The sequence below is a fragment of the Lygodium microphyllum genome, chromosome 12 (genome assembly GCF_053477565.2).
Source record: "Lygodium microphyllum isolate KBCC chromosome 12, Lygodium_microphyllum_v1.1.10, whole genome shotgun sequence".
Taxonomy (NCBI): domain Eukaryota; kingdom Viridiplantae; phylum Streptophyta; class Polypodiopsida; order Schizaeales; family Lygodiaceae; genus Lygodium; species Lygodium microphyllum.
In genome coordinates, this window is record NC_141146.1 from 130,886,898 (window position 1) to 130,912,873 (window position 25,976).

Consider the following 25,976-nt stretch of genomic DNA (forward strand, 5'->3'; position numbering starts at 1 on the left):
CTTGCAAGAAATCTTAAATGTCGGTTCAATGAGTACTGAAGAAGCTCAAAGATGCTTGTTAGAACAAAAGCCCTTTGACATTTTGAAGAAATTTATAAAAAAAAACTCATTACTGTCCTGAATCTGCCATAGCCATGGTTTTGAAAGCTGATTTCGTGAGGAAGAGAGGTTGGGAATTCAGCGCAAATTGTGCCAACTGCTCCTCTTGTCCTGGAAGATCAAGCTCACCAAGGTGAAGTGATAGGCTACTCTACATGAAGCTCATAGCACAAGTAGTCAAGCTCTAATGTCTCCTCAGTGGGAAATGATCATTGGAAAAAGATTGAAGTAGTAGAAGCCATGGATTCTTGGGAAAAAGCTTGAGAGGAAGAAAAGAGAGCAACTGGTTCCTAAAAAGTAATCTCAGTTTAACTTTTGTAACCCCAATTAGACTCCAATTAGGGTTAAAAACCTTCAAAATGGATCTCCATTTAACCACGTCTTGCTATTTCGGCCAAGAATCTCCATCTTCCTTAAGATCTTCTTTAAGAAACCTCCAAATTTAGTCCCGACCTGTTGCAGAGAACTTTAACTAGTCACGATTTGAATTGTACCAAACCCTGTGACCAAATCTTGGTACTCCAATTAACTAGTTCCTGTCCCTGTGACTAAATTCCCCAAGAAAATCACTTTTCCCATGGATCAAAGTCCATGCTCTGATACCAATGTAATAAACCAATTCTCACAGCAAATCAAATAATTAAAAATTCATGAAATACACAATTCTTGCAAAGAAATGCACCATGTTTTCAAGGTAGCCATAGCCAAGGTAGCTAAGCTTGAAATAATATTGCCAGGGAAGGCTGAGAATCATAAATATAAGCTACAACATGAATACTTACCTCATGTCAAGGTGGGACATGATATACATCCCATATCTTGGTAGCTAAGCGCATGCACCCTCCTAGTTGGTGGGAGGACGGAACCTCAAAACATGTATTGCTTGAAATGGAAAAAAGATGCCTCACAAGTTATATCTCCACCTTTTATACTTAACCCTAGTCTACTCTAGACTAAGGTGGCATATGCTTTATTACAAATTGAATAGAAGCTATTAATATAATAAGAGCACTTTCCTTAAGACCAATCTCAAGAGAAGTGAACCGACTATATAGAGAAGTAATATGCTTTGTAGCACCACTATCAAAGTACTATAAAGACATGCAATGATAATATAAAAAAGAGTTATAATTGCATTGTGTACTAAAATATCATCTTGTATCCTACATAATATTTACAAATTCTAATTTAAAAGGAGAGATATCTACAACAACCATACTAATATCTTTCGTGACTAGTTTAGGATTGTCCTTAATTATCTTTTGCCTAAAAATATATGTAAAAGATTTATTCTTATTATTCTTATTATCCTTATCAATCTTTGTTTAAACAACATATGTAAATTTCTACTTACTAGTAGAAAAGTCAACTTTTTCTTTGTTTTTCTATCCAGTCACAAAAGCTTAATTTGCAATATGTATAATGGACCTATTTTATCAAGACTATTCCTGCAATAAAACAAAAATCAACACATCAAATAACAAAGCATTTGCATTGCCCTTCATCACCAAATGAAGAGTGAATGCAAAACTCTCATAATAATCAAGATCATTGAGAACAATTTGCAAAAGTGAACTATCTACCAAAATCTCATATGTACCAATCAATTGTTTCTAAAGATATTTAATCTTTGTCAAAAAATTATCCATGGAGTCACCTTCATCCACATGTTCACTCTCTCTCCGTTTATGCAAATAAGCAATATAATCCTCACTTTTTCCTTGATACAAAAGTGCACATATATCCAAAGCATCCTTAGTTATCTTATATGAATGAATATGTTGGATCATTGTACATTTAACAAGCAATGCAATCAAAGCATGAGCCTCTATATCTTTGCCATCCCTAGGAATCTATTCAAGAGTGGGTGATGGAAATGCTCTAACATCAACTTGAGTTGAACTAAAACCTGTAACATCCTAATATTCTCATTATTACAACTTCTAAATATTAGTAGGATATCATTCAATTCCATACATAATGTCCCAAAATCACTTTGCAACGAATACATGACCAATCATATAAGTCTAGAGTGGATAGTGGTTCCATCCAACTTGTTCTTAGCAATCAATATACAGAATACACCATTTTTGCCAACCATGGCCATTGACTATACTTATGTATGAAGGAAAATATGCACAAAACCAACTTGTGCTATGTAGCATAGTACAAAGGAGACTACAAAGGCTCTTACCTGCGGAATTCACCAATATAAAAAATCATGCATAAAAGGTTACGAAATAGCTTGTGCAGTATTGGCTACATTGCAGACTAAGACCAAAACAAACCCAAACAAAAAATCTGAGTATCTTGAGCCCTTATGGCCTACCCACAATATTTGTTAGCTTGCAAATGCTTCTCAAATCTCATCCCAATTGAAGGAAATCAAGTGGAGGGTGTTGATTACTCTACCCAACATGTGGAAGCATCCTCTAATACCAAGTTTTGGATTTAGGGTTGCAAGGATACACATATATAGCTTGGTGAAGATGAAGCTTAACAGAGCACAACTCAAAGTATATTGAGCGGAAGATCTACAAGACTAAGGATGCCCTAAAGTGAATAGACATATATATAATCTGACAATAAGTCTGCAGCAAACCCTATCCGATTGTAGTCATGCCTCTTGTACTTCACTATTTGTTGGGGCATGGATCACCAACAAACCCATTCTATAGTAGCAAAGATCAATTACAGCTCTTCATGGAACAGTGGCACCCCAATCCTGTATAGTTGAGACCCAAGATTCTGCCACATGATGGACACTCAGGAACGAATGTCTAGACACTCAGGGATGAATGTCTGTTACATGCGGAAGTTTGATGGGCAACCCTGGTCTCCTCGAAGAACCTTAACTTGCTTCAAGCACACCTACAAAAAACCACAATGAGAAAACCTACTGAACATTGACCAGGTGAAGGCTGCTTTGGAGTCTATATGAGTCAACCAAGGACTCATCCTGGTTGACTACAGTCATCCCCACTGGCCAAGTGGAGACTGCATTGTTGCCCAGGTTAGGTGGAATTGTGTCCTGCAAGTGACCAGCTGTAGGTGGCAGAAGGCTTTTATTCTTTTCTTTTGCCAAGAGGAGAGAACATTAACAGGGGGTTACAATTGACAGGGGTGGCAAAAGGCTGGCTGAGCAGGCATGGCAGGAGGAGAAGAGGGCAAGGCAGAAGAAGACTGTGAACAATGTGCAAATGAAGGGAAAGGGCTGCATGGGAATCTTCAGCAGCACTGGGAGGCTGAGGTGGCTGCAATGGCTGCAGCAGGAGCAGTGTATTCAGCAGCAGCTCTCAGTCTGCATTAGAGGCTAACACCTCACAAAATCAATAGTCTTGTTGTTTACCCATCATCCCCTTCAACAACTTCCATTTTGCTTCTTCTCTACCGCTATCCAAAGTACTCTTTTGGCATCGGCCCACCCTACTAGAATCACTTCTATTGTCCAGACTCCTGGATGGTGCCTGTCAAACAGTTGCCCCTCAGGAACAGGCTCAACAATTTTCTCTTCTTCCATGTACCCAATGAAGAGAGCTCTCACATACACTCTTTTCTATTCTCTCTTTAAAAGAGTGTTGCATTCATGTATTTGTCGCATGCCAACACAAGGGTGTTCCATTTACTAACAGGCTGACCTGGCTGGTTGCCCACATGTACCTGCCCTGCTGTTGAAACTACAGCTTGCCATTTGGCACGGGTTGCAACCACAGCAGGTCACCAGACACGTCTTTTCCACCAATAACACTCCATTAAGCATGCGATTAACCTGGAGTCTTCCTCTTCATCCTGTACTTCAGTCTAGATTGGGAGATTACAAATCAGAAGTTCCTGCTTTTCTGATGTACAAAGATGTACTGAAATGGATCAGGCCAAGGTTTTGACAAAGTACATTTTCAGTGGCTAAGCCTAAAATACCACAGATGTGTTGAAAATTATCACCTTCTCAAAAAGTTCTGCTCTCAATTAAGCACATATGACAAATAGATGGTTAGAAAGCCTTTCAGTAAACAAGAGAGACTATAGAGGATACAGTAGCTTTAACTCAGCCATGCGACAAATGCAGGCCCAGACAATGTCCTCTTACCAAAAAATCCAAATACAAAAGAGTGTTAGCAGCTAAAGTCTGATAAGGTAGCATTTGCAAAAATTGTATCCTTACCTGCACAGTTCAATGATTGTAGTGAATACAAACCCTCATTTTTCGCTGCAGAATCCAAATCTCCAGAAAGAATGATGATGGGAGTTATTGATTTGCACTGCAGCAGCAGGAAAGAACCTGTTAAAACAGAATGAGTGCCATTGTGGAGGCATGCAGGAAATCCAAAAGAAGCTTGTAGTTCTCTGGTAAAACATCAAATATAACAAGACTTTGAAATGAAGATACTTCAAAAAATTGTGATATGTTGCATATGCAGAAATACTCCACATTTACAGAACAAATCTTCGATGTACTTATAACACTGGTGTACCAAAAAGGTAGGTATGTGCATACCTAGAGTAGTATGCAGCAGCAATGCACATCCACACCCCCTATTTAAGCCCACACTCCCTATGTAAGATGTTGTATAGCATCCAAACACATTATTTCTGGCCTCAGGATGGAACAACAAAACAGCTGAAGAGCTATAGATTCTCAGAAATACTAAAGATGGACTTCTGCAGCTCATACCAGTGCAAAGGCTCTTCCAGCTAGTGGTATGAATTTAAGCAACCTATTTCCAAAATCCACATGCATGGAACTTACAGAAGACCCTAATTGGTCAATTTAACTTTTGCACGCAAATTGGTTGGTTGTGTGCCGTTTATTCAACCATATACCATCAATTACTTCTGCTGACATCCCTCTGCAAAGCTCTTGATGTCACTGATATGTAGGGTTGCCAAGAACCATCAAGATTCTAATTGTTATATATAGGATTATGGTTTCAAAATTTGCTTAGAAGTGATCATGCACTTCCAGCCTCCTCATCTTACAGACCAACAGGACTCAATGGGAAAATCATAAACAAGTTTCTTTCCACTTTCCTGGAGTGAACCCTATGTTGTCAACACTCCAACAGAGTAGACCCTTCCTAAGCACTTCATGGGCAGAATCTTTCTTTCCTCTTCACTTGGCTGTTTCCTGGGAAAGTACTCTGATGCTGCACTGCTTAGAGCATAATAAGAAAGGTATAGTTTTCCCACACAGAACACCAACAGATCAAGTGCCCCTCAAAAAGTGAGTGGATCATGGCCCTCATGGGTAAATGAGCACTTGCTGAAAACTGGAATCGCTCAAAAACAGAACATGCTGTGTTGTAAGAAGATTTCATATGAAGCCAAGGCAACAATTAGAAAGAAACTATGACAAACTGTAGAAAGATATCTGCAACCATTGCAAGCTTGAAAACAGAGACCGCAAGCAAGTGCTTGTAAAAGCTGATCCACTTACAGTTTCCCAGATCTTTGATGCCTTTGAATGCCATAGTAAATGTTGAAAAGCTGCATGCCTGGTTGCTTTTTGCCTAATCATTTCTGTCCTTCCTTCTGTCCAGCTGCTGATAGTGGTTGCATATATTGCAAATATACTCACAGCCAGTGTTGATATTTCCAACTGCAATGGCATTAAATATAAGACATATGCAGCATACTACCTTGGTAATAATTGACACAGGATAGAATTCGAGTGGTCATCTAGTCATTTGATGCAGAAAAAGGGTCTGCACAGTTGGTGCCCGTTCATTGAGATGCATGAAGCAGCCTTCAACATACCATGTTCTCGCCTGCACATTCACCATCTGTCCTGGTAACCATCTTCAATATGGTCATTGAGCAACTTGTACCAGCCAAAAAGTGTGGCACATACCACCTATTCCAGCATACATAAAGGATATATGTGCACCATGCATTTTGAGAGGCACTTCTCACCTTCATAATGACAACCAAAACTTCAACATAAATGAAGCAAGCTTCAGGTTGATGTAACTGGTCAGATGTATCAGTGTGATTACTTCTTGGAAAGAGAGCCATCAGTAATCAGGTCTTTCCCCCATCTTCTGTGTGGTCCCCGGGAAAGACATCACAAGCCTTTGCAGCTTTCAAGCTGTATTGAAAATATGACAGCTCAACAGCAGCCCATTGAACTTCATAAAGGTTGCTGTCTGATCCACTGTACCTTCATCCTGTATTCTTCAGAGAAGTCTACAATTTGATACCATGTAATAAGATTGTCCAACCATGTTGCAGGTTTCAACAACTGTGTTACATTCAGCCACTTTTTTGAGTCTCTAAACCCAGATCAGCATAGATATTTGACATCAAAACATATGCAGCAGGAGCCAATTTGGGCTGTATTTGTTCAATGTAATCAAAAGCTTGTTTCCCAAGCTGTAAATTGCCATGCTCTTGACATGCACGAAGTAAGCTGGACCACACAATCGCCTTTGTACACACAAGCATTTCCAAAAATAAGGTTTCTATCTTCAAAAAGTCTCCTGCGCGGCCAAGAAGATCTACCACACTCACAACATGCTCATGCTTAGGAGATATTCCATAATTTCTGCTCATAGACTCAAAATACTCGATGCCTTTGTCTACGAGACCTGCATGGTTACACACTGAAAGCAGTATGAGGAAGGTTACTCCATTTGGTTTCACTCCAGTCAGCAGCATTTCCTCAAAACTTTGAAGACTTCCTAGAAAGTTGCCGCCTCGAGAATAACCAGAAATTAGTGCATTCCAGGATATTAAATCTGGTTTGTTTAAAGAATCAAAGACTGCTCTAGCATCCAGCATGCTTGCACAGCCCCCATATGCATGAATGAGGGTTGTTGCAAGGAGAAGACATTGATCACAACCACCACTAACAATAGCGAAATGGATATCCATGCACGTATCTGTGCTTCCTGTTTGATTGCAAGCTTGCAACATGCAGTTGACTGTGGTTTCATCCTGAGTGGCACCTTCCTCTTGCATTTGCATGTATAGATGTAAAGCCTTCTCCCCTTGACCCTGTTCCACATATGCCAAGAGCATTGCAGTCCATGACACGGTGTCAGGCTGTGATAATCTACCAAACACACTCTCTGCGTCACAAATGCTCCCACATTTGCTGTACATACTCACAAATGTGCTGCCAACAAAGGCATTTAAATCAATGGCCTCCTTTTGGGCATCAATATGCAATGACTCACCAATACTTAAAGCCAGTTCTTTGCAAGATCTGTTGTGCACTATGGCAACTTCTTCTTTCTCTGCAATGCTGCAACATGCTTGAGCTGCAATAACAAATGTTCGCTCATTCACACTAACCCCTTCCCCTTGCATGCTTCTGTAGAGCTGTAAAGCCTTCTCTGCTTGACCATCTTCAATATAAGCTGAAAGCATTGCATTCCATGACACAGCTTCGCATCGAGAACAACTCCAGAACACATTTTCAGCTTCCACAATGCTCCCACATGCAACATATGCATGTATAAGGGCACAGACCAAAATAGCAAGGGTATCAAAGCCCATCTTTCGAGCAGCAGCATGTAAAGCTCGAACTGTGTTCAAAGAAAGCGGTTTCCACACTTGCCCCTCCATGTCACCGGCCTCTTCATCCTCCTCAACCAAGCAACAAGCTTGCAAGGCTATCACGAATGTCCACTGATTTGGCACAATATCCATATGCTTGTAGAGCTGTAGGGCTCGGTTCGCTTCCCCTTGCTCAAGGTAGGCTGAGAGAAGTGCATTCCATGTCTCAACGTTGTGCTTGGACATTGCAAAGAACGTGGTCTCTGCTTGTAAAATACCTCCACATTTGCCATACAGATTTACAAGATTGCTACAGATAAAGGTATCTAAACCAAAGCCTTTTTTTTCTGCATCAGCATGCAAAGCTTGGGCAATTTCCATAGATACCAATTTGTAGCATTTTCCTTCTACAACAGCATATTCTTCCTTCTCTGCCAGAATACAACATGCTTGAAGGACAATGACAAATGTTCTCTCATTCACTTCCATTCCAGCCTCTTGCATCTGTCTGTAAAACAGCAAAGCTTTCTCACCTTGAGACTGCTCAACGTATGCTGACAACATTGCATTCTGTGGCACAAGCTCTCCATGATGCAAGCAGTCTAGTGTATTTTCAGCTTCTGCAATGCTTCCACACTTGCCATACATACTTACAAGGATGCTGCGAATGAAGGGATCTGAATCACAGCCCTTCCTCTGGGCATCCGCATGAAGTGCCCGGCCAAGTTGCAGAGACATCACCTTAGTTAGATATCCTTCCACACGAACAGCTTCTTCCTGCTCTGCAAGGGTGCAGCATGCTTGAAGGGCAACCACTAAAGAGCGACCATCTGTGTCTACACCTTCTTCTGCCATCTGTCTGTACAGCTGTAATGCGCGCTGTCCTTTACCTTGCTCAATGTAAGCTGACAGCATTGCGTTCCATAAAACAGCATCAGCTCCAGGCAACTCCTCAAACACACTCTCTGATTCAGTAATATTGCTGAATTTGCTGTGTATGCTTATCAACATGCTACCAATAAAGACGTCTGAACCAAAACCTTTTCTTCGGGCATCTACTTGCAATGCTTGACAAATCTCCAAAAAAAGACCTCTGTTAGATCCAGTTTGTGCAAGCGAACGGCATGCTCGAAGTGTGATTAGAAAAGTCCGCCGGCTAGGTGTGACCTTTTCTTCCTGCATTTGTCTGTACAGATGCAATGTCTTGAGTGCTTGGTCATGGCAAAGATATGTTGCCAGCATGGTGTTCCATGATACAACATCCCGCACCGGCAATCGAGCAAATATAGTTTCAGCTTCCAAAATGTCCCCCAAATTACCGTACATTCTTAGAAGGGTGCTGCCAATGTAAGCATCCGAGTCGAAGCCTTTCTTTCGTAACTCAGCATGCAATTCCTTACCAATTTCCAATGAGCCACAAGCCTTGAGTGTACTAAGAAAGGTGTATATGCTTGGTTCTACACCATCTTCTTGCATGCGCTGATAGATTTCCATGCCTGTGGAACCTTTTCCATCCCTGATGCACATGGAGATGATGGCAGTCCAAGCAACAATCGTACGATATGGGAGCTTGTGAAATGCCTGCAAAGCATCTTTGAGCTCCCCGCAAGCAGCGAATGCAGTCACGATGCTTTCGCTGAGGCCAGTATTCAATTCCAATCCAATGAAGGCTAGATCAGAGCGCACTTGTCTGACGCAGGGTACGGCCTCCCTGGTACGGCAGGAAGACAAAAAATCGCCATAAAAGGCAAAATCAGGAAGGGTAGGCCCCTGCTCTATGCGGAGCATGCCATGAGAGGCATCATTATTCAGCTGAGAATCACTGAGATGCTGCAGAGGTGAGGGCGGCTGATGATGGACTTGGTCTGATAGACGGATGGGATGCCAGTCTAAAGGGATTGGATGGAGCATTTTCGACCTGTGTTTGTGCGTGTGTTGGTGGTCGCCATGGAGTCCCTGCAAGCTCTGTAATCCGGCGCTTTGGCCTGCTGTTGTTGCGCATAGAGGCACAAGGGTGCTCGATTCCGCCGCCGGGGGATGAACTCCCAAATAAGCCGCCATGGCAGGCTAGCCAACATGGCCACCAAGCTACTACTCTCAGAACATTCAAGGTCTTTAGGTGACGCTCTCAAGGCATGCGCGTTCAACGAGTTTGAGAAAGTTCAGCCAGCGTGGCTACTCACAAGATGTAAGGTCCTGAGTTAATGTTCTCAAGGCATGCTACCACAAGCTTACGAAGGTTTAGCCAACATGGCTCCAAAGCTACTCTAAGAACATGTATGGTTCTTGTGCTCTCGAGGAATGCTATGTCAAGTTTGAGAAGGTTTAACATAATGTAGGGGCCATATACACCAAGTGCAAGTTGTTTGAGTGTTGGTTGAGTTTTATAGGTGTGTGGATTTCAAGTCTCCAATAATGCCAACATTTAGGATGGAAAACAAAAGAAGTATAGCAAATAAGGTAAAGTATGCCATGTATACTACAAACATGATGATAAATCACAAAGTGTGATTTTTATAAAGTTTGTGCAAGAAGTTATCTCAATTTGAAGACGAGATGATAAAATCACAATCCATGATCTTGATGGCATTCATAAGAGAAGACTAGGGGCTTTGCACCTAGTTTCCTCGTGTTAAGGTTGGCGCTACACATCAACTTAAGTTTGGCGCTTCGTGCCTATGTTGTCTTAGTGCTTTGCACTATGACTAGTTATGTTGCGAGTTTGATGCAGCTAAAAAAGTGAGCAAGTGAGTGAGAGCGACAGAGAGCGAGAGTACGCTATGATTTGGGTGTACCAACAATGTGTTGGTACACAAAGAATAGAATGTATTTATACTTAGGGCACGTAAGGGTGCATTCACATGTACAACTAAATAATACACGTGTATAATACACAGAGGTGAATAAAGGGCCTTTATCCCAACAACAACCTCCCACTTAAAGGTCCGAAGTGAACCTCTAACCAACTCCCACTAATTGTATGCAATGCTCATGCTGAGCCTTGCTTAGACTTTAGTGAGAACATCTGCAAGGTTGTCCTGTGTTTTGATCTTGGTCAATGTGATTAGACCATCTTCCAAAATCTGTCTGATAAAGTGATATCACACATTTATATGCTTTGTGTGTGAATGACACATGGCATTCTTAGCCAAATACACAGCACTTTGCCTACTATCACATCCCAACACTGGAGTACTCATAGACATGTCGAGATCCTCTGCAAGTTTGCTCAACCATAGAGCTTCCTTAGAAGCTTCAGTAGTAACTGATATATATTCAGCTTCTGTAGTACTTAGTGCTACGATGTTCTGTAACCTGGAGCACCAGGAAATGGCCCCACCAACAACTGTAAAGACATGCCTGCTAGTGGACCTGCGAGTGTCCAAGTCACCTACCATGTCTACATCACAATAACCCTGCAGACTTAGTGCACCCTGCCCATAGCAAATACACTTTCTTTGTGTACCCTTTAGGTATCAAAGAATACACTTGATAGCCTCCCAATGTGGTTTGCCAGGATTTGACATAAACCTACTAACACTCCCACTGCATGAGCAATGTCTAGATGAGTAGCAACCATAGCATACATAAGAGAGCCATAATCTAAAATTTGTCCAATACCTTTTCAATGTACTTTTCTTGAGATAAGAACATCAATTTCTACGTTCTATCCTTGTGAATCCTCAAGCCCAATTTATGCTCTGCATTCCCCAAATCTTTCATAGACAAAGTTGATTTCAGCTGATCTTTGAGAGCATCCAAGCTAGTCTTTCTTTTCCCAGCTAGCAACATATCATCCACATACAAAACAAGTATGATGGGGCTACCATCTGTATCCTTTTTCATGTACAAGCAATGATCTGCATGGCTATGTGTAAACCCATGAGAGAGCATAAAAGTGTCAAACTTTTTGTACCACTGTCGTGGTGCTTGTTTCAGCCCATATAAGCTAGGTTTTAGTTTACACACCAACTAATCCTTTCCAAGAACTACAAAGCCCTTTGGGCTATTTCATGTAGATTTCCTCATCATTGTCACCATGCAGAAAAGTTGTTTTCACATCCATTTGGTACAGCTCTAAGTCCAATATGGTAGTGAGAGAAAAAAGCACAGGTAGAGTGGTCATCTTCACTACAGGTGAGAAGGCCTCCTAGAAGTCAATCCATTCCTTCCATGCATAACCTTTGCCAACTAGTCTTGCCTTGCACTTGGGTTTCCCATCAACTGTCTTTACTTTGTAAACCCATTTGTTTGGAAGAGGTTTTCTTCCCTTGGGCAATGACACAAGATCCCAAGTATCATTAGCGTACAGAGATTTCATCTCTTCTTGCATAGCTAGCTCCCATTTACTGTTGAATTTGCATAACTTGGCCTCTTTATATGTAAGAGGCTCATCCTCATCTATAAGCATCACATAGTGCAAAAAGGGGTCATATCTATGTGGCTGCCTTCTTAAGCATGTAGACCTACATACCCAATTATGTACATTTTTAGGAATTGGGTCTACATTTGGAGGTATGTTATTTTTAGCATTTATTGGCTATTGCCATTTTTAGCATGCTATTCATGTTATATAACACCTTCATTTTCATTACGAGCACCTGCATTTTCATAATCAGCAAGTCTTTCTTGTTGTCCATGACCTCCTTATACTTTTATTTACATCATCTGGCTAAAAAATAACCGACCGGTCATCAATTTCAGCTTGTGGTACAACATCATGAGGCTCATCATTTGAAGTAATAGGTGGTTGCAAATTTTGAAATTTGACCTTTTTAATGTCTTTATCATAGGCTAAAGTACTTTTGAGCAACTTTGCCTCATTAAACACAACATTACGACTGCGAATAATTTTCTTGGATTGAGGTAACCACACTCTATAGCCAAATTCACCCTCATCACCATAGCCCATAAAAATGCATTTGGTAGATTTCGGGTCAAGTTTGTTCCTCGGCTCATCTCTAACATGTACAAAAGCATCACAACCGAATATCCGTAAATGGTTATATGAGGCCGAATTGCCAAACCAAACCTCCTAAAAAATGCCATTACTTAAGGGCCTATTTGGAGAGTGGTTGCAAATGTGAACTGCGGTTTTAAGTGCCTCTCCCCAAAATTCATGAGGGAGATTAGCACTGGACAGCATGCACCACACTCTCTCACATAAAGTCGTATTGTATCTTTTAGCCACCCCATTTTAAGAAGGGCTGTAAGGAGCTGTAAGCTCCCTCTTGATTCCATGCAAGTCACAAAAAGACTTAAACTCAATAGATGTGAACTCACCCCCATTATCAGTTCTCAAGCATTTTAGCTTTCTACCTGTCTGAGTGGTCACAAATCCATGAGAAGTTTTAAAAACAGCAAACACTTCACTTTTCTTTTTCAATAGATAAACCCAAATCTTCATGGAACAATCATTAATAAAAGAGATAAAATGTGCAACACCACCCAACGATTTTACGGGCATACTGAATACATCAGAATGCACTAAGTCCAAGACATTGGACTTACGAGAGTCACCAGAGTTTAAAAAAATTTTCATTTGCTTTCCAAACTGATAGTCATTACAAAATTCAAGTTTAGAGCCTTTTCCATCAACCCTCTTCAATGAGGTAAGGACATCAAGTCCTTTCTGGCTCATGTCACCTAATCTCTTATGCCACAACTCCAAATGACAGCCAATTTCAACAATTGCAAGAAACTTGCCATTCAAAGTTTTACATTGTAGACTTGATGCCAAGCACATATTTGACATCTTTCAACACAAGTTCTTGCCCATTATCCAAAGACAAGTGTACAATGCCAATCCCATTGATGCTACAAGCATGGTTATTTTCAACTTATACTTTTCCATAGATGCCTGCATTGAACATAGCAAAATACTCCAAGCTAGGAGTTACATGGAAAGAGGCCCAAGAGTCTACAATCCAAGTTTGAGTGACACCATCATCAACTGACAAAAGTGCATCAATCACATTAGCCTTGGTAATTTGCATATCTTGCATGTGACATATAAGAGTATCATAATCTACTGCCCATAATACATCAGCCTTTGTATCCGAGAGCTCCTCTTTGACTACACTGGAGGCCACATTGACCTTTTCCTTGCCTTTGGCTGCCTCAAATACATCTCTCTTATCCTCTTTCTTATTTTTGTCTTCTACATTCTTCTTTCTCTCTTGTTCCTTCTTGTAGTTCCTGCAATTAGGCTTCTTATGGCCCTTCCGACCACATTGATAGCAAGTAATATCACTTTTTTCTTTCCTTTGCTCTTGCTTCTATTTCTCTGTTCAACACTTACATTTTTCTATTTAGCCCTACCTCTAACATTGTAAGCTAAGTTGCTGCCTTCTCCACTAGAATTATGTCTAATTTCTTCATTCAAGATTGAACCCGTCACACCGTCATATGAGAGATTGGTGTTATTATTGAGAGAAACCACCAAGGTCTCCCAGGAATTAGGCAGTGTCATGATCAGAAAGATCACCCTCAACTTATCATCAAAATCCAAATTAGAATCCTTGAGCTAATTTAAAATCCTTGTAAATGCACTCAAGTGCTCAACTGTAGGCTTGGACTCATCCAGTCGCATATTCACTAACTTACACATTAAGTGCACCTAATTAACAGGTGTAGTGATCTCATAGGTAGTTTTCAACTTCTCCCATATTGCATAACCAATACCTAAGCCCTTAATGTCTGACAACATGTCATCAGTGACACCCATCTTTATATAAGACACAGCCTTTTTGTTGACTTTGGCCCAATTTACATCAGACATTTGTGTGGGTTTGTCTTCCTACAAAGCATCCTCACAATCCTTTAAGAACAATATGCCTTGCATACAGTCTTTCCAAAGGTCAAAGCCTTGACCATCAAACCGTTTGATTTCCATCAAACTCTTAATGTCAGAATGGGAAGAAGTTGCAGCCATTTTTACCACAAACACAAGAATAAATGCACGAAACTACAAAAGCACAAGTGAACCAGCAAATACACTACTCTTCTTGCCCAACCAAAAATAAATCTTTGATGTTTTTACATAATTAGCCACCATGCAGGCAAATACTACATAAATTTACCAAATTCTACACAAAATCCCAAATTTCTAGGTCCAATAGTGCATAAATATCAGCCAATCTGACCCAACTGAGCAAAACTTCATCAATATATGAAAAGCCCCAAATTTTTCGGGTCCAATGTCAAGAAATTTTGCTCGAAATTCCAACAAATTTGGTAAAATCCCTACTTTAATCGAGGTCAACACGCACAATGTCTACAATTTCTGACACAAATGTCACTGTCAAGCATAAACAACTTCAAAAATGGAAAAATGCCCAAAATTTCAGAACCAAATTTGCACAGATTTAAAGATTGTGCTTCCAACGCGTGAACCCCCGTTAGAGGAAGGGAATAAAAGACATTGAATTTTTTTTATTTTTAAGAAAAAAAGAGTGGGGCATTGACCCTGCTACTGTCATGTTGCATCAGTCACGCGACGTGACTTGTTACCACTGTGGCCTGTCGCCACCATCCCATTGTGTCTTGCAGGTAGCCTAGAGTCACGGCGCCACCCTGCCTTGTCACGTTGGTCACCTGGTCATCACGACTCCGTCTTGTACGCAGTGCCTACCGCCTGGTCCCTGTTAGTTTGACCTGTCTGCATGTCGCCTGGACTAAGAATCCGCGATTGTCCTCTCGTAGACCTGCCGTCACCCAACTCTTGTCACGTCTTCTACTTGGGCCTACTCGCTAGATATCAGCCTTGTCACATGTTAGTCAACTGCATCTTGGCTCTGATACCAGTTGTTGTGAGTGTGATGCAACTGAAGGAGTGAGCAAGTGAGTGAGAGCGGCAGAGAGCGAGAGTATGCTATGATTTGAGTGTACCAACAATGTGTTGGTACACAAATAATAAAATGTATTTATACTTAGGGCACGTAAGGTTGCATTCACATGTGCAACTAAATAATACACGTGTACAATACATTGAGGTGAATAAAGGGCATTTATCCCAACAACAGGTTACACACCAAATGATGGATGCCCAATCCTTGCCCAGAGTGTGGGCATGTAAATTTTGAAACTTGGTGCGGACATGGGCACAAAGCATTTATACACCAAAATGACACATTTTGCAAAAAGGCAAATGTAATATATTTAATATTTTTTTATTGGTTGCAAATGCAAAAATTGCACCCTTGTCCATCACTTTACAATTTGGGTGGGGGAGACTTCCCATCCAAAAGTGGGTAGGGAGTTCACCTATTTAGTAGGTAAATAATAGGTCATATCCTCTTCAGTGTGTGTAAAGGACTATGGATGTCTAATCCCTAAAGAAGTACTTAATACTTTCAAAGTGTGAGTTCACCATTTGGTGTGTAACCAGCCTAAAGCACAAATCACCAATATTTGTGTCCTGATGCACGTTTTATGTCTGCACACCGTCATCTCCACACACACACACACACACACACACACACAGTGAGGGATATGTGCACACTTTAAAATCAAAGCCTCAATTGTAAACTTGCACACAATTTGAGCATAATCTAAGATGCTCACTTTGAAATCAAAGCCTCAAGTGTAAACTTGCTCAAATTCCAACATAATCTAAGATGCTTTGTGTGTGTGTGTAAACACACACACACACACACACACACATTGTGTGTAACTGAGAGGGCAATTTAAAGGATATTAGTGATATAGCATTCAATGTACAAACTAAAGCTATAGTGACATCACATATTTATTATGCACTATTTAGCTAAATGTTCCATGAATATTGATAAGTTACAATATAAGAATGTAGCATACGAGAAGTTAATTTGGAATATCTAAACAAAGAGAGATGTCTTATGTGTACTAAGACTAAAAAAATGTTAAAGTGTAATGTTTTGAAGTAATATACATGTGTACTATGCAGGCAAGTCAAGCAATAAAACATTAGCATAGGAGTCATGGTGGGGGGTGGGTGGCGGGGGATAAGGTGTTGTTTTTTTACCAACAACATCCTTGGGTTGGGGCGGATCTACCGACAGCACATGTCTCATTCCATTACCTTAGCCTATTGATTATATAAATAATTTTCACCATCAATCATGGATACTCGTGGGTTTGATAGTGATATACTCCATCACTGGTGGTAGACATTATAGTATCTATTAACATGACCATTGGCCTATCATTTCAGGATCATGGGAGACTTCGTCCAAATGTTTAGCTTCCTATCTCTAGTTTGCTTAATCAGAATATATCTCTATGTACTTGGCTACTCATTTTTGTTGGCACTTGGCTTTTATGCACTAGTGGTCACTTATGAACACTAGGAAGTTTATCCCTCCTCATACTATCAATCCTAATAAGGATGTGTCCGCAACTCAAATGCACTTTTATCATTAGTACTATGAGCGTCATCCTTGATTCCTCGTGCTGCCGCCGTTGTTATTGAAACTCTACGCACATGAGGGCTTCACAAGAAATCTCGTCAACAACTACTGAGGTGGCTTGATCTATTCCATTAAGTCATTTAGAAAGGCTTACGAAGAAAAAAATCTATCGTTAGAGCAAACTTGACTCGTCACCTTAAGTAGGAAGGAATGTGATTGGTTCAGAACGAAAGGCGTATAAGGTTGATGCCTATCTTCATGTGCGCCTAACGTAACACGTTCATCGATTTTTCATCAACTCGTTCTTTACGACTTAAATATGACATGTTTCTCATGTGTGAGATGTATGAGCGAGAGCAGGAGGAGAGAGAAAATCTAGGCAGCCTTTACCAGCCCTGCAGGCTGCAATGTTCTTCATGTAGCTCAGCTGCATCACTACGTCCGATGCCGGCGGGCCGACCCCGCCCACACCGCTAGCAGCTGTTGTCGCACCCACTGCGTTGGTGCTATGCCTGCCAGTCCAGCTCGCAGAGAGAGAGAGAGAGAGAGAGAGAGAGAGAGAGAGAGAGAGAGAGACATGTTTCTCCAGCAGCTCTCACAGACAGAGAGGGCACCTTCGACAGCAAGCTCCGTCTCGTGGACCTCCCCCAAGACCCTTCCCTCTCCCTCCCTTCCTTCGTCTTTCTTCACCTGGGCTTTGATCCCTCTGCCATCGCCTACATCGATGCCATCACTGATGCCGGTCTCTCGTACACAGCCACTTGCGCGACCACATTCATGCCATTGCTAAGGTGCTCTAGGAGCTCATCGACATCCACCATGGTGACATCCTCCTCCTCTTACGCATCTGTGCCTACATGTTGAGAGAGAGAGAGAGAGAGAGAGAGAGACACGCATGTCACTCTGGAGAGGTTTCGGTGGGCGTACATGTGCGCCGCATGGTGACCTCCCAAAACCTCTCGTTAATAATAGTAAGAGACGATGAATCACAATGCGTGATCTATATAAAGTTTGTAAGAGAAGTAATCTCAAGGTGACAAAATCGCAATCTATGATCTCGATGGCATTCGTAAGAGAAGATGATAAATCACAATGCAGGAGCTTGAGAGAGTTGGTAAGAAAAGTGATCTGAAGTTGATAAATGACATTAGCCTATCTTATTGAAGTTTGTAGAAGGAATATCGTTATAAGCACTTTGTCTTCTAGTATTGGTTTTCTTGATTATCCACTTTTACCATAAATGATGTCAAACATACACAATAGCTAGCTTAAATGTTGTTCTAAATTTGTTTCAAATAAGTGCACGGCATTGTGAATTCGAGACCCCTTTGCAATGCCATTGAGTAAGCACATTATAAGACATATTGGATGTTTTCAATTACTACTCTGCATGTGATGTGAGCACCTACCCCTATGAAAACAATTGCAAAGCATTAAGCCATAATCATACAACTATCCCTTTATGCATTATGTTTTATAAGTCCATGACTATATGTTATCAATACTAGAAGATAGGAAGCACTCCTATACTCTAAAGTGTAACAAGAATGAGAGATACGAGCAAGGTTGAAACATCCTTACAACTTGTTTTGTCGATTAACTATTGATAGTTGTGCATGCAAAGCAATGGAACGATAACACAAAAAAGGCTCTACATGTCAATTAGCACTATAAGTTGATTATCAAACCATAAGATTGGAAATAACTCTAATTGTGCCATTTGTGAGATGCCACCATTGCATCATATGCAAACCACTGTAAGTTCATTTAAAGGAGGTACAATGATTGAAATTTGATCAAGAGGATCCTTAGAACTTATTTTTGGAACTTTCATACCCACATCTTAAAATTTAGATGGTTTGGAGTGTTTCTAAGTAGTGTATTGTATGCATCAACCCAACCCTTTCTATGTGATATATCTTCCAAGAATATATGAATGCAAGAAATTGGTATGCCATTAAAATGCGGGCCTAAACTATTTGTAGTTTCCATTTTAACAATTAACAATTATTCAATATAATCAAAGTGGAAACAATAAGGGGGGCATTTCTTTGTTAATTCTTGCTCTCATGAATCCCAAGATTACAAAGTGTCTTGAATTTTCATGGTTAACACAAAAATGATTGCACATTAATTTCTACATGACATGATATAATGGTGATTGAGCAAATGGATGGTTAGTGATTTTCCATAAATGTTTGTGTGCACCATTGATCCATGAGACACACAATCACTACAAGATACAGGCCTTATACTGACGTTCAAAGTGACGAAAATATTCATAAAAAAATTTACCCCCGAAGTTACAAAAAACGTCGGTATTAGTGACGCCATAGAATAGTCGCTATTTGTGTCGCTATCCGCGTTGCATTTGCAACACTGATAGAGATGCAAATAGCGATGATGATAGCGACACATGCAACGAATTTGCGACGCCAATAGCAACGATAACATGGAATTTTTATTTTTTTTGTGGCAGGGCCACAAATAGCACTTTGTGCTTTATTTGAGCCATACAAAAGAGTTTCAGTAATGTGTACAATGCTAGTCTAAATGAAGGCAAAGTGTACTTGAATCATAAGACTGTTACATAAAATAAATACATGATCGCGTAATGAAAGTGATAGTACAATCATGGCAAGATACAAAGGATGATAATAACATAGTATATAGAAAATGCCTACATAAATCACATGACAAAAAAAGAAGAGTATGTGCGCTCCACGGATCCAAGGGCGAGCTATAGATCCTCGCCATCCGAAAGCTCGTCTCGCCACAAAGGAGCATCGAATGGAGTCTACAAAAAAAGAAACAACTACATATCAGTCCACCATACAATAATGCATGTTAATTAAAATTAGTAACTACGGACAAGAAAGATGAGTGACTTACAGGGCCGTCACGTCCATACAATCGGTCAATTAATGCAATGAGACCATGTCTCTCTGCATATCGAGTCTCTAGGCCAGTGAGATCGTGGTTTGTAATGGAGTGCTGCAAAGAAAACAAAATACAACTATTAAAAACATGATTGTCATTACAATGGATATTGCAAAAAAATAAGCAAGGAGAACAAAAGAAAAACTTAGAAAGTCCTCCAGACAAGTCTTGTGGCCGCCACTCCCAAGATGATGGACCACTCCTGCCTCTAGTCATGCCCTCGCCGCCTCACACTGCTGTCTCCAATATCCTGGAGAATCTGTAGCCTCCTCCCTGAGTCAGCGCCAGTCATCTGCGTCTAGCCACTCGGGCTTTGAGGTCTCACTCTTAAGTGCATTGCATGCGTTCGATTGTTTGTGTGACGTGTACACACACATGCACTCCATCATCCAGCCTGTGGAAAACCTTTCTACTACGGCAGGTATCGAAAACTCCTCATTCAAGGATGCTACTATGTAGTCCTTGCTCCCCTTTGGTATATTCTTCCAATGATCCAAGGCGTTGTGCCGAAAAACTTGTTGGCACAACTCCCTCATACGAGCCATCACCCTCCTCCCCTCATCATTCATGATGATGGCTCATGTCCTATCATCTACAAGGCATCCATGCCCCTCTGGGATATATGCCTAAGATGTGTCCTCTCCCACCTGCGACCATGCTCCTGGACATATCCAAGAGACCCATGTACATCTAGTGTACCTACGAGGGTAGTATCTCTCGGAGTAGCACCTATAGAGGTGCCATTGCGGACGGCTGAGCAAAAGCTGGAGTGACTAGAGTAGATGTCCCTACATGTGTGACAAATCCCATAGGTGATACAACTCCAACTAAACAATGAGACGGAGACATTGTGTCAATACCTCCATAACAACCACCTGAGCCACCCTCTCTCGAAGCTGTACGAGAGCGAGGAGTAGCACCTGTATCCCAAGGCGACTATAGGCTCACTGCATCCACGTCTCTGCAGCATCTCCTAGAACCACTCCCTCCATCCGGCCCAAGTCTGGAGTGTGACCTCGTCTACTAGAAACTGAAGCATCAGAGCGCAATGAAGTAGATCTAACAGAACGGCCTGATGGTGTTCGAGACAGCTCCTGGTCTGCCATATCTCTGAATCGAGCCATCTGATTTGAAGACATACACGTGAAGATCTCTTGTAGCTCCTCACTGCTTATCCCTCGACTCATCGTGCTGATCTAAATATCCACAAAGGTCACCTGCATAGACAAAAAATGATGTTAGCATAATTAATATGAATCAAGCAAAGCACAGTAATATAAATCCTAAAAAAAATGATCTTACTTAAAATGCATATCTTATGTACCCTTATAAGCGATTTGTCAATGAATTGAGTAGGTGGATGCTCTAAGTATGAAGTATCCTATTGTCCCATGTCAATCTCCTAGTACAACTCTGCATACATTGGAAGGTTGATAGACATGTCACCACAAAAGGATGAGTCCACCTCGTTCTCAAAGAATTCTTGGACTCTTGTATTTCCATCATTGTTACCTGATTCTGGCTCCTTTACATGCTCCAAGCTTTCAGTGGCATCCACTCCTTGCAATATCGACCCCTTTGTTTGCATATTATCCTCATCTATGTTGGGAACATCGCTTTGATCATATACTCTCGCACTTTGAGGAGCTGAATGTATAACATACCACCATCGAGGTTGTTGGGGGTTTGGATAGAAAATTATATGTTCAAAATCACGTACAAGAGAGATTTAATTTTTGTGACATGTACCATGTCGTAATCAAATTTTAAAAAACATGAGTTCATGCACTTATTCACAATGGGCTGACAACACAAACATGTCTGTAAATCTGTCCATCTTTTTTTTGGAATCTATTTCGAGAAATCCAGATGGACCTCATTGAACTGTTGCTCCAGCTCCTTCAAGTACCACTTTGAACCACTGCACATTGAATAGGATCATGGAGGAGCTATGGTAATCCATAGTGATAGTACTTTGCAAGTTCCCAAAATACTCCATCTCATCTATGACCGTGTTTGGATCCGTTGCTCGTCGTCGGCTCTCTTGCTCAAACTTTGCCATGATACCACAATCTGTTGTGGAGCGCATTTTGTCGATACGCTCCACGCGAAAATGCCATCCGCGTGACCACACCGCACTATATATTTTGTAATGTACATTGAAGCATTCAATTAGTCACCTTTGGACTACATCCCCTCGAGAATTCCCACTTCTCAGTTGAGACCTCCCCCCCTTCGCGAGACGATGTGGTCAAAGCTCCATGCAACCATCGCGTTGACATAAACTGTGGCATCTCCTCCATGCCCTCGAGATATCAAATCGGTCAATGGCACGCACTACGTCAAAATTCAGATCGCGCTTCTCCCCGATTTTTTTTGGCTTGCTCGTACCTAGCGAACCACGTCTCCATGGAGACATGGTGCAACATACAAAGGCAATTCATTTTCTTCTCCATTATAGGATCCATTCTTTTTCCTACCCCATTTCTAGCCACCACATCTCCGGTCAGTCTATCATTGTCCTTTAGCAACAACCATAACATAGTGTTGTTTGAATCCACCGTTGGTAGGCACTTTGAAATATGCACTAACGCCTCAGACACCAACTAACCTTCAACCATGCTACCCTCTAGCCGAGCTCATTGTCGCATAAAGCCTTTCAGGGTTTTTATGAAGTGCTCCAAGAAGAATATCCATCGCATATGGATAGGTCCAGCAATCTCCACTTCATCTACAAGATGCACAAGAAGGTAGATTTGTATAATGAGCATGCTGGTGGGAATGTATTTCTCAAAGAGACAGACCGCCGTCTCCACTGTTCCCCGCCTTGTGGATTCAATAAAGGATGTCTTGATCTCCTTCTGTGAGATCCATTGCACTAAAATTGACAACCTGTAAATCACTCCGCATATTTCTAGAGTAAGGCATCCTGCGATCGCGATCGGTAGTACAAACTTCCACAAATGAGGAAGTATTATGAACAACGACTATACTCCAAATAGCAAAATACGCATGCCACTTACAATCCATTCATAGTACAAACTTGACATATATTATGCCAATCATGGGATTTTAGCCCTAATAATTGGTCGTCTTTAGAAAATGCAAACCTGAGAGAACGTATCATACTCGTTGGAGTGCAGATAGACTTGATAATTTGCTTCACAATGTGCTTTTCTTTAGTAGACAAAACCCAAGGAGCGCGAGGTAGCTGCAAGTGACCATCAACACTCGATTGCGGCCAAAGCACCTCCATCTTGTCTACCACCTTGAAATCCATTGTGCCCCTGTAGTGTCTCTCTTTCTTGTGATGTGGTCCCATAGTAAGCTATCCACGTTCTTGAAAATATGCATGGGATCCAACAAGTGGTTGATCTGTAAGTGGGTCCAATATGACAACTCATAGAAAACTAAGAACTGTCACATTTTGTTTAGATGTGACTCCATGTGGACCATTTTCAACTCGTACTAGCTTTGGGCATTCATACGTGCTAGAGGTCATCTAAGAAAACCTTCCCTGAGTTCATGACCCTTTGCCAAGAAAGCAGCATGTCCTTGATATACCATCTTCTTCATGGTTCGTGACCTTCGGGAGTCTAACTGTGGCCCACACAATGGACATGCATGATAACCTGAGGTAACCAGACCTGTCCCAACATCTCTATCCAGTGAATACAAACTTGAATGAGCTATGATAGATATTACCAAGGAGAATGGAAGCCTACTTACTTGAGCACTCCTCGAATCCTGGAAAGTCATGTATGGTCCACATGAGAATGGCTCAAATATTGGCGGACCATCGACCATCGCGCTTGCTCATATCTTCCATGGTGACCCCCTCCTCCCACAAAAATTTAAGCTCATTGACTAATGGATGAAGATACACGTCCATTTTTTTGACTTTGTAGTAGCTGGAAATGAGCAAGCTAAGGATGAGATATCCTTTCTTCGTAGAAAGCCCACAGAAAGCCATGGAGGGATGTTGTAGTTGACAAGGACTATAGGCCACACACTGTAAGAAGTTGAGTGTAGACTGAATGGGTTCACGCCATCCATAGCAAGTCCGAGCCGAAGATTCCTTGGCTCTTCGGCAGAGCCTAGAAAGGTAGAGTCAATGTGGCTCCATGCACATGAATCCGCTGATATTCGTTAAACTCCATCTGTGGATCTATTCTGTGTATGCCATGTTGTCAAGCTCGCCATGCTGGACGTATGAAACATGTGGTAGCAAAAAGTGTCTAAGAACGTTTTGAGGGATGGTTTGCTCTTGCAAGTCCTGTCAATACTTGTGACCACCACACTTTGGACATGTCTCCATAGTCTCGTATTCTCCTCGAAACAATATGCAATTGTTAATACATGCATGGATGTTGTTATAGTCCATGCCAAGCTTTCGTAAAACATGTCGCGCATCATCATGAGACTCAAGCATGGTATTTGCAAGCGGTAATATATGATACTTCAGTAACCTTTAAAAAAATCATAAAACACCTTGAAAAAGCACAAATGTTTTTTATGATAGTGCCGAAAAGAAATCAATGAAGCATGCATACAAGGTACTTGAACAACTCGGTCACACTCGCATCGTTCCACCCATATTTTGCTTGCACACTTAGGAGTGTAAGTAGTGACTTCAGGCGAGATCCTCGGCACCCATCATATAATAGTATGGATGCTTCCTCTCTAAGCGGATCAGATATCTCAACATCCATGGGCATCAATGCATCAATCATTGCCTCCATCTCAAGCTCCAAGATTGTAGGGAAAGTTTGGAAGGCTGCCTATCTCCTATGGTATTGACAGTATAGATTGGGTAGTACCTTTCAAGTGGTGGATTGGCTCAGGCACTCCATCCATCGCACACCCACGAACTCTTCTAACTGGTCGCAAAGGGTGCACTCCTCCTTGGGATGAGACGTCACCTCCCTGTAATAAATTTGTCGGCCACACCCAATGTCTTTGTATATGATATTCAATTAGTTTGCGAATACAATGCATGATTGATATATACTTTTCTTACCGTTTGCTCAAAATATGAGATTTCCTGATCAATGATCTCTGATTGAAACTCGCCGAAGCGTCGTACATGTTCTATAGACAATCGATGTTTTTGTCTGATTGCCAGCTTACATTGAGAGCAAGGATATGGGACACGCTGATTAAGATACGCCTCGCGATCTTGAATATCACGACCTTCATCGTTTTCCATTTGGTCTACGTTACGACAAACAATTTGTTTTTGTTATCATTCTTTTTTTCTTTCCTAAATTGTTTGAGAAGGGATTTTTTCTCTTGTAACTCAGCATAATTAACATATGTAAAATCTCCATCCACCCACAATCTAACGTATGTTGGAGTGTTTCTCGTCTCATGGTATTGCACTGGACCTCGCCACCACCACCACCACCACCACCACCACCACTACTATTACTACTACTACAAACAAGAAAAGAAGAAGTTAAAGAACAAGATCTTACCCTCTCTTTGTTTTTTATCCATTCATTCTCTTCTCTCTCCCTCTCTCTCTCTCTTTGTCTCTTTCTTTATTATGTTGTATATTTATTCCCTTTCTCTCTCTCGTTCCTTCTTTCTTTTTTTCTCTTCCTCTCCCTCTCTCATTTCCTTTAACAAAACATCTCTCTCTCTCTCTACTACTACTACTACTACTACCACCACCACCACCACCACCACCACTACTGCTACTACTGTAATAAACAAGAAAAGAAGAAAAAAGAATAACAACAACAACTACAACAACAACAACAAAGAAAAGAAGAAAAAACTACCACTACTACTACTGTAACAACAACAATAACAACAAACAAGAAAACCGTTACTACTACTACTACTATTACTACTACCACCACCACCACCACCACCACCACCACCACCACCACTACCACTACCACTGCTACTGCAATAAACAAGAAAAGAAGAAAAAAGAATAACAACAACAACAAACAAGAAAATAAGAAAAAACTACCACTGCTACTACTGCAACAACAACAATAAACAAGAAAACTGTTACTACTACTACTACTACCACTACTA

The 25,976-nt window shown here is 41.1% G+C and overlaps 1 protein-coding gene across 6 annotated transcripts; it reads right to left on the reverse strand.

Moving 5' to 3' along the window:
- Nucleotides 1-2,117: 2,117 nt before the first annotated feature.
- On the reverse strand, nucleotides 2,118-9,878 carry LOC148028277 (pentatricopeptide repeat-containing protein At2g03380, mitochondrial-like). Of its 6 annotated transcripts, none has more exons than XM_087690075.1 (3): nucleotides 5,736-9,878; nucleotides 5,534-5,636; nucleotides 2,119-4,358 (listed from the first exon to the last, which is right to left on the reverse strand). In XM_087690075.1, the coding sequence occupies exon 1, from the start codon at nucleotides 9,655-9,657 to the stop codon at nucleotides 6,349-6,351; it is 3,309 nt and encodes a 1,102-aa protein (XP_087546201.1). In that variant the 5' UTR covers nucleotides 9,658-9,878; the 3' UTR covers nucleotides 2,119-4,358; nucleotides 5,534-5,636; nucleotides 5,736-6,348. The 6 variants fall into 6 exon arrangements, with proteins under 6 accessions (XP_087546198.1, XP_087546201.1, XP_087546202.1 ...); XM_087690076.1 differs by having other exon boundaries at nucleotides 2,119-4,378; XM_087690074.1 differs by having other exon boundaries at nucleotides 5,534-5,639.
- Nucleotides 9,879-25,976: the final 16,098 nt, after the last annotated feature.